Consider the following 9917-nt stretch of genomic DNA (forward strand, 5'->3'; position numbering starts at 1 on the left):
ATGGTTCACTCGGACCTTCCGGCATGGTGGCGGAGACGAGGAGCGTTCCACTTCGAAGTTCCAGGATGAAGACCGGAACGGGAACCGAGGCACCTCCACCAAGTGTCAAGGCGTTTATTTGAAGCACAGGTCGGTTGGTCTTGGTTGACCGGCGACACGACGGGCGCACTCACAGGCGTCGTTCGAAAAACCCAGCTGCACTTCGTCTGCTTCTTCGTTGTCCCGCTTGAACTCGTCCGCTTCTTCGCTGCGCTGCGCCTGTCGGTCCCATTACAAGTGCAATGACTCTGTGGCAGCAGTGCCTAACCAGGGCCTGTAACACCAACCAGTTTGAGGGAACGAGCAGATCATTGCAGAGTAATTTCTGCACATCCATTTAGATTCTGATTTGCTTCAGTATGTAGACGAATAACCCTTGGTCCTTCTGCTTTAAAAGAGTAGCAAGATGAAGATACCATTTAGATGCAAAGCTTCACTACATCATTTACTCCAGATAAACAGCGTGTGCACCAGCATAGCTACTTTTAAGTACAACACCACCTTTTAAAAGTATTTGGTGCAGGCATTCAAAAACAAGCTCTTCCAGGTTTTGGAAGGCATTTGTAGCAAATGTCAGTTGACCACAGTGGCTGAAGCATCCATCCAGTCCTCCAGTATCACTGTCTTGCAATTTTCATGCAGAATGCTGCCACAGTTAGTCACAGCACAATGTTCTTGAAAGAGAAGCAGACCCACTTGCAAGTTTAACATGAATGTTCAAGTGCATGGCTTGGAGTTGCAATAGTGTCACAGAGGATTAGCTGCTAGGTCCGAGACCATGCTTACCACTGTTTTAGAGGCGGATGATGATGGCGGGCATCCTGCAACCAACCTAGCCTGGCCTTGGACCTAGTGGCTGACACTCCGTGGCACTAATGCCACTCCAAGCCATACACTCGGAACAAGTTTGCGGGCAGCATCACGTGAGCACTCAACTGAAACTTGAGAGGGGTCAGGCACATCCACAGTCCATACAGCTCATTGTAGGCTTGTACAAGCAGCCTAAAGCTGCATTTTATGAACTCATCGTAGGCTTGTACAAGCAGCCTAATGCTGCATTTTATGAAGAGTTCTCATTGCAAACCAGCGTACATGATACACATATTAAGCTGTCATGCACATCACAAGTGGCCACTTGTATCTGCATAACTCATAGTCCTCAGTACCTTTACTGAGAGCCATGTCAAAGTTCAAAGTCTAGGAGTGTTAACGCACACAGAAAAAAAAAAAAACACCGTGCAGATAAAATTTTATTTCACCAAAAAAAGAAGATTCAAAATCCCATGCAGTGAAGCTACAATTGTGACAGACTAAGTATTGAAGCACGAACACACCTGGGGTTGTAAGATACACGTCTCTTGCACAACTCCAGGCACACTAAGCAGCATTGAAGGCCACCGGGCATGAGATTCGAGACTGTGTGCCCAGATTGTGAAGTGCAATGGCGTACGTATGACCAGCTAGATTGACTTGCGTGGAGCACTCAGCACTCGCACATAAAATGCAATGCAAACAGGATACAACAATTGAGACCAAAGCCTGCAAGCAGCAAAAGTTTGCACAAAAGTTCCCCAGCAAAAATATCGAACTGCCGAGACACTCATGACTCAACGCTGCTTTTGCAGAAAGCAATAGCTCCAATTACAGTGGTGGATGCAGAGTAAAACAATAGTTACTCAAAGTGGAGGTGTACATGGTAGTTATGAAAATGCCTGCACTTAAATTTAAGTTTAGAAGATGCCAAAACGATTGCCTTAAAAGTGGAAAATCGTGGCACTTTTAACGATTTCCTGAGCCCAAAATGTGATAGTACTGGGTCGTAAAAAGAGTGCCATGTGCCAAGAATTGTGCTGAGCACCTTCTTCATACAGGCTACAACACGGTTAGTACAGGCGAGGAAAGGCGTGAGACACAATGACCATGTCTCGGCTGGTGTGCAGCTTGGTCAAACGGACCTGTGCCACATTAGTGTGAAAAGCTGCCGTTCTTTGCATGTGTCTGTTTCAAAGCTGCCCTGAGCGGGGAATCAAGTAGTTTCATCAAAGTAGATGGCATTAAAATGCTTCGGAAGCACGCAGGGATAAGATGAACTTGCCCATGCCGTGACCGAAGTGCTGTGCAGCCGTGTGACTGCAGGCATAGGCCACACGCTGCAGGCTCTCTGGTGCTCTGTGCCTGGAATGCTGCACAAGCCCGTGATCTGTTGAGTGCAGTTTCAAGAATCAGCCAGAAGATGTGGAGTTGTGCCTAATGGAGCAGCGTTGGCCGTGTCGCATGTCACTCCAATGCAAGAAACACAGTGCGCCTGCAGAGAGAGACCAGTAGAGTTCAGTGCTTAAAAGGGTGCAAATATATGCATACATACGAAGCATGTGACAACTATTTCTCATCCCAGTCAGTGTGTGGTGGATGCAAAAATAAAACACACTGCCCACACATTCACTACAAACCCTCATTCATTACAGTACCTGTTCCCATAGGATCACATATGTGCTAGTCTTTGCACACCAAGAGGAAAAGGAAAGTTCACAGCCACTGTTGTGTTCTCCAAGAGAAAGGAGGGGTAATGCACCAACCACTTGCATGTTTCTTTCATGGTCTAGAAGGTGCCAGCTGTGTGGGATCAGAACGTAAACACAGTACAGTGGCAAGTAGAAAAAAAGATTAGCACAAGTGACTATCTTCGGAGCAATGTACTAATCACAACTGACAGCGCTGCAGTTCATGAAAACGCCAATAATGAGAGTGCTATGGCTTCCCCACTCCTTGGACTTGCAGGAGGTCCAGCAGAAGGCCATGGCCTGCCAAGAGAGCTAATGTTTTGTTTTCTTCCTTCTCTCATGCCGGTTGTCAGTCACTTGTGCTAATTTTTTTCAACTGCCACTGTACAAGTGCTTTCTCCCAGTGAGTGGTGGTGACCGCACGTATGGAGCAACCAGTCTTATTGATACCTCCCAAGAGAGTACCGGGCTCAGTCTCTCAGCCTGGTCACGGTGTGGGTTCAGTGAGATGTTAGCCAATAGCTCTGTTATTATTTGGCGACTGCACACCGCACTTAAGAAGGTTAAAGTGGGGCTTGTGTGCTCTAATGTGTGGAGCTCAAATCGGATCACTGCTGGAATGCCCCAGTGGCGCTTCTGCACCTAGATCTCTTTTCAAGTGTCCTATTGTTCCTGAGAGTACATCAAAAACTAACATTTTTGCTTCCTTGCTTTTCTTTTTGTTTTGTGGTCAACTACATGCAAGTCTGTTCACTTTACTCATGCACTGGATCAAGAACAGTTAAATGGTGCACAATGTTGTTTTAAAGCAACAGCTGCACTACTGAAGACAAGATAGTGAACTATGAAGAAAACTGCAACCATCTCAGGTTCTTTCAGGCACATCTGTGTTTTTGCTAAGTGGCTAGGAATTGAAATTGAGAACTAGTGCTCTGTTATAGAAACATGCAACAGAAACACACCGGGACAGTGATCAGTCAACTATGCATATGCTGCCAATATTAATGTGTGGAAGAAAAGCACAATATGCACCTTGGTAAGAGCTGCTTAAAAATAAAAACATGCCAGTAATTTGCTGAACCTCAATTTTACACTCCATTTTCTTAATAGAGAACTTAAGAATCTATCATGTTAAAGGCTTCATAACATTTTGCCGTAGAAAGTAAGTTTTTTTTTTCGCATTTGTAATGCATGCCACTCCACCACACACACACAAAAAAAATACAACTATAGTTCCAGCAGACTATTCACGCTGCAACACAAACAGCTAAAGACCTGTTGTGGCATACCTTGTGGCAGCTAGACACGCTCATATTTGGCCTTGTTGATATTTGAGGCAAGGCAGAAGGACAGCAGAACTCCAAGGAGCTGGAAGAGACAAGAAAGGCTCCTTTTGTAAGGCAGGCAACATTCGCTACAACCTCGACGCACCATTCCCATTCACAAACAGCAAGGAGCTCTTAATGATATGCTGGAAAGTGATTCAGCTTCTGGAAATCACAATGGGTCTGCTGTGAAGCCTCATTGCAAAGAACATCACTAAAGTGGATTAGCAGATATTGTGAAGTCAATGCACTGTATTACTGATCGCTTTCTTCATTAGTTTGGCCAGTTATACATCTGAGGGTTTAATTTTTTTCGTAGCAGTAAAACACCCGCTGGAGAAGCAATGAGGAATCTATTGCTACAACAAAGCTAAAAATATACACCATATCTCTGTTTTTCTAACTACGTGGAACTCCTATCCTTGGAAATACTCTAGTCAGCCAGAGGTGTTTTAGTGACTTTCGTAACAAGGTTTAAAGAAAAGGCAATGGCAAATAAAAATGTGTACCCCATCTTGCCAATGACAGCCTCACCTGAAAGAATGCAAAGCCCACGGCACCTCCGGCAATGGCATTCAGGTTTGTGTCCAAGAAACGAATCACCTTCACATAGCAGCCCTGCACAATGGCACAAATAGTGCACAGATGGGCACTTGAATCTGGTCAATGGTTAATCATATCAGAGTGCCCCATTTCCGTCTCATTATTACTGCACCATTGCATGCGAGACCTGACATTTCATGAGCCGGAGGGACCACGCCAACATCAAGTGCATTAGGAATTCGGTAGATCAGAAATTCTGTGCAAGCACACTTCATCCTGCTGTCTGCAAATACAAAAATTCGCATACAAAGCTAGGCTGGATATCTCAATGGGGTGGTTGTTACAAAGACTGTTAGAAGGATAAACTCGACAGTGGCTGCTGTGCCAACTAGTTTCATCGCACAATTATCTGAATGAGCACAGCCATCCGCACAGTAGGTCCCTAGTCTGGTACCACCAATGAGACGAAGAAACCTTCAAAGCAACGTCGCAATGTTGCAACCTCCGGCTGCGAGATCTGGCACTGCTTTCCGCAGCGCCATGCGCTAACCAGAATACCAGTGCCTTGTATGGGAACAACTGTTGCGAAATTCCATTTCATGCCAATAGTTTTAACTAGTGCAAGTGCTAGAGCAAGCCTAAACCAGCAATTGACGGAGAATGGTTCCTACCTCGCTGTAAACAGTAGCGCTGTCCGGCTCGCAGGTGCCGCTGCCAGAGCAGCAGCTCTTGGGGTAGTGTTTGTCATGCTCCTGGTAATAGTTGGTGTTGGTCCAGTCGTCAGGACTGTTCAGGCCACAGCAAGAGAGCTGCAGCCACATTTAGTGCATGTGCTATTGTTATTCATACAATTACTGTTTGCAGCTAAATCTAGGCACACTCAGCTGTACATTTGACATTGCCACGCCAAATTTTCCATTTTCGGACCCTTGCATCAAACAGGCTTGCTTGCATCCATTTGTATAGAAAGGCATGCAGCAAAAGGCGCGAATTGTAGAGAACTCTGGTGACACGAAAACTTCCAGAGCAAGAGTCTACTGTTCGTCAGGGAGGACCAACTCTGAGAGGATCAGTGCCACATTTCTTCATGCCTTTTGTGCAGTGGGTTGTTGCGAGCTAGGATGGAGAGATCCAACCCTTTCACACAATAATTCATTATGCCTTCTGTTCCATGGGGAACTTGTGGGCCTAGTTGGAATTTAGGCACTCGTACAGAACACAGACCAGGGACAGGCACTACTTTCAGCTGCTTTAGATGTTTCTGTACAAACTTGCTCGCATTACACCATCACACACCCTTTACGAGCAACACAGTGAGAAATTCATTCCTTAGAGTGCTCAGCAAGTCTCCTTAAGTATAACAAGCATGCAAATGCGAGCCTTTGCTCTCGCAACACTTGCCTTGCCCTGGACAAAATCGACAGTCTCGTCGGCCATGCCACCACTGCCAGTGTAGTGTGTGAGGGAGGAGTTCATACCACGGCCAATGCCCTCGCGCACCTGCCGGATGTACACATATCCCACTATGCCGGCCGTCAGCTCTGCCACGAACACCAGCACAAGAAGGGAGCCGAACTGAAATAACAACCCATGCAGTCACAAGTCTGCTTGCCAACCAAAACGTCAAATGCTGCAACATTGCGCTCCCTTTTATTGCTGTTTGCAACTAAATATCATAAATGTGGCATTAATGGTCACATGCCGAAACAACTGCACACTTACTTTCATAACAAAGTTTTTATGTACTTTTACAGCCAAGGGCAATCGGGAAAATACTTGAAAGATTCAAAATGCTAGTGGCAATACACTGCAAAAAAAAAAAAGTTAAAAAATTCCAAGACTTGTCCAGGAATGAAGGATTGGCAAGCAGTGAGTAGCCAGCTACCAGCTTGAAAAGGAGAACGTAAATGTACGCCTGCTGAAATGCTTCACACTCACAATGTAGAGCAGAGCAGATTGTCCCTTAGCCGTGGCCACGCAGGCGAGCACAGCTACCAGCAGCACCAGCAGGCCAGTGGCGATGAAGAGCAGGGGCATGTGCCGGTTGTAGTCCGCGGACAGCTTCAGCACATGGTACAGTGACACGTTCATCCATACACCCAGGATGAGCAGCACCAGCCCTGTCACCTGTCAGCAGCAGAAGAGGAAAGCAACCCATGTCAGCAGCTCAGCACAGGTCATGCACCCTCATACCAAAGTCAACTTTTATATGGTTTCTCAGGAAATCGCGCACCTGAGATGTGTGGGTAGCTTCAGTGGAGCTTTACGACAGCTTTCACACCTATATAACCTGCAATTAACTATAATTTTCTACCTCTGCAATATAACGCAATCAGTACAGAACTTGGAACAGATTGTAAATTTCATCAATTATAAGGCAGTCAATATTTTGCTGCCATCGGAGATTAACTGAGACGAACCAGAGGCATCTGTGACGACAGAAAACGTCCAAAATTTGAGTTCCTTCCAGCAATATCAAAACATTCCTGCTGACCGAGTGAGGCAGTTTCTCGTTGCACTTCTACAAAACTGTTCAAATTGATCACCAAAATGCAGTCTCACCTCAACCTCATATGTTGTCCTAGAGGACTTTTAAACAGTTCAACAAGCTGTCAGACTGGCAGTTCATGCTCGGCTGTTATGGTGCAACAGCTATAAAGGTTATATTAAAAGGCCTGAACATATCTCCTGCAACTTCAGCTATCTGTCTTCTGCTGTGTGAACACACAGATGCAGATTACCGACTCTGGGAGGAAAAAATTCTCGAGCCTTTCATTACTGGTCAGTGTTGTTAGCAATCACAAACACGATATTGCACAATAACTGCGTTTTAACTGCTAAAACATGCAGTCTGGTTGGAATATCCGCTGCCAGAGAGATTGAGAACTTCAGATTCAGCATACATTCTTTATATACACATTGGAATGCTTGTTTTCTGCCAAAAGTGACAGCAACCACAGCAAACAATGAAATAATGCCTGCTTTCACATTAAGCCCACTAGGAAATGTTTAGAAAGTATATCACAGTTCTCTCCTCTGCTGTAAAGGGGACTTTCGTTAGCCAATATTTGCAGTACTAACAAGTAAGCAATGGCACCCAGTACACGTACAGCCCACAATTTCAGGCCACATAATAAACTGCAGCAGACCATTTCACAGTGACTATGATCAAGCGAATTGCCAGTGCCATCACTTAGCTGCATTGTTCAGTGGTTCATAAAGAAAGACCGCAACACTTCCATAAATGAGTTACACTCACATCCTCCCCAAAACAGCCAGTGTCGACTAGCAGTACAGTCACGGTAAAAAGTGTGTGGGATGCAGACTTGCACAAAAAAATTTTTCTGTCGCTGGTAAGTTGGCTGGAATTTTCCAGAGGATGAAGCATGCTTGTCCCCCTGTACTACGATGCTTTTTGTTGACCTCCCTTGCTCGATCGCATAGAAATCAGCTTTTGTTCCACAAACCCATATCTGACAAACATTTGTCCATGACTGTACGTCGAGAATGTGTAAATAAGTAGGAGCACTGTATTTACGGAGGTGCTACCCACTTCCTCATAGGTTTTTCTGCTTTGTGGCTATGTGAAACTCGATAAGGCTAGGGCCTTTAGCAGGAAAAAAAAAAGTAAGTCCAGAGGCGAATTCAATATTAAATTCACTTTCAAAACATCTAAATCAGTTTTTTCTTCTTTTTCTGTCATTTTCCAACACACCTTTCTTTATGCACAGAGCTAACAGACAAACCGACAGTCGCAAAAAGAAAAAAATTCAAGGAACATGAATTGCTGGGTTATTCTTTTTGCGTACATCTGTGTGTATTTTTTTCCGCATAGACACACCCGATGTAATGGATGGTTTGACTTGATGAAAGTGAACATTGATTTCACTGTTGCTAATGCACAGCCTTGTTTGAACCATTCTATTACACGCATACTATATGAACCTTAGAAGCACTTGTAACAACACCGTCTTTCAAAATACATGCTGTTAATCAGACCAGAAAAGGCTTTTTTTACATTCTGTACTAACCATACGGAGGAAAAACGAAGCCTCCACCGAGGCACCGACACATTAAAACTTGACCGCATAGGGTTAGGAAACCTCGAGATGATATTTACATTATTCTCCGTCAAAAAAAAAACAAAAAAACACCTCATTTGGACACAACAGGCTTCCACGGCACAGTTTTCGATGCGCTGTTTTATTGGTTTGTTATTACCGGGGCAACAACAAACTCTGCGGAATGCCTCATTCTGTGATCATAAGGTTCGATGCTCCTTTTTGTTCGATTGCGGAACTGAAACCTGTAGCTTAACAGCAGCAACGTCCTATTCCTGCGTCGCAATATGGGATGCATCTCGCTTTGAAGCGGGACTGATGGCGGCTTTAAACAGGCAAGTAACTGCTTCTCAACACCGAGTGTCGCAGTATCAAAACGGCCAGAGGCGACACCGTTTAATAGCACTTCCTGATCAAGCATATGGCACTCCTAGACATCGCAATCCACAACGGAGCCAGGGATGCTTTCAAAATAAAAGCGATGAGGACACGGGGTTCCTCTCTCATTACCCTTTCAGAACAAAGAAAAAGAGGAAGACGATTGCGGTAAACGAATTGACGCCGGGCTACTTACGCCAAATATTATATTAAACGTCATGAGCAAAAGCTTCATGAGGTTAATGCAGACAGCTGTTTGCAGTAGTTTTCCCATTGCGATGCTTCTGGCACACGTCGACGACTACACAGAACTCCCGCTTTGCGCTATCTCACAGTCGTTCAGAAGTGATGCAGCAGCCGCAGCGGTATTGGCGGTATGACGCACGGGCTCCGCAGGCGCACTGCAAATCCAGAAACAAATACGACTCGGCGACAGCAGCAAGAGTCGGACGGCCGAACCAGTCCAGACGCTGCTTCTGCAGCTCAGCTGATTTAGTAGAGAAGTTGTCAAGCAACTTTCATACGATACATGTCCACCGCATTGCGCGTCGAGCGTGTTTCTCGCGCTCTCTCCGTAAAACTATTGTTTCGGTTTCGTTCGTCATTGCCGCTGAGATGGCAGCAAAATATATTAGGAGCACATCACAATCAAAATATGCACGACATGTAGTAGCAAGAGCGAAACAAAATTTTCTTTAGAGATTAAAAAAAGACAAACAAATGGAGATACGGGCAAAGATTAGACCATTAAATGTACCCTCGGCGTCAAATGAAACGCGAACAAGGTAACTGTTGGTAGTAGTAGCTCTATGGTAACTGCTGCCTAAAACCGATAGACAAACAATGAACTTTATTTGCTGACAAAAAAGGTCTCTTCGATTTGGTTGTACTTATTGCAACAGTTCAAAGAGTGCAGCACTTTCGCCTTCATTTTGCCAGTACAGCGCGCGCCTACCTCCTGTTGCACTCCCGTACTCATGGAGGAAGGAAAACTTTCTTCCTCCATGCCCGTACGTCTTCGTCTTGCGAAAGTGCCACCCTAGTGCAGCACGAGTTCTTTGCTGGCCTGC

At 45.2% G+C, this 9917-nt stretch overlaps 1 protein-coding gene across 1 annotated transcript; it reads right to left on the minus strand.

Moving 5' to 3' along the window:
• Nucleotides 1–1271: 1271 nt before the first annotated feature.
• Nucleotides 1272–9343, minus strand: LOC144126278 (tetraspanin-6-like). The gene is made up of 7 exons (XM_077660371.1): nt 9044–9343; nt 6347–6535; nt 5810–5983; nt 5080–5217; nt 4400–4483; nt 3830–3908; nt 1272–2344 (listed from the first exon to the last, which is right to left on the minus strand). The coding sequence occupies exons 1-6, from the start codon at nt 9119–9121 to the stop codon at nt 3840–3842; spliced, it is 732 nt and encodes a 243-aa protein (XP_077516497.1). The 5' UTR covers nt 9122–9343; the 3' UTR covers nt 1272–2344; nt 3830–3839.
• Between the last annotated feature and the right edge of the window lie 574 nt (nt 9344–9917).

This window comes from Amblyomma americanum, chromosome 3 (assembly GCF_052857255.1).
Source record: "Amblyomma americanum isolate KBUSLIRL-KWMA chromosome 3, ASM5285725v1, whole genome shotgun sequence".
NCBI lineage: Eukaryota > Metazoa > Arthropoda > Arachnida > Ixodida > Ixodidae > Amblyomma > Amblyomma americanum.

Excerpts from the sequence above, each read along its gene's own strand:
- LOC144126278 (XM_077660371.1), bottom strand. The coding sequence starts at position 9,121 with ATGGGAAAACTACTGCAAACAGCTGTCTGCATTAACCTCATGAAGCTT. Across the intron at positions 5,984-6,346 it reads AATCTGCTCTGCTCTACATT|TTCGGCTCCCTTCTTGTGCT; the intron begins GTGAGTGTGAAG and ends TTGTTATTTCAG. Across the intron at positions 3,909-4,399 it reads TGGGCTTTGCATTCTTTCAG|CTCCTTGGAGTTCTGCTGTC; the intron begins GTGAGGCTGTCA and ends TGTCTCTTCCAG.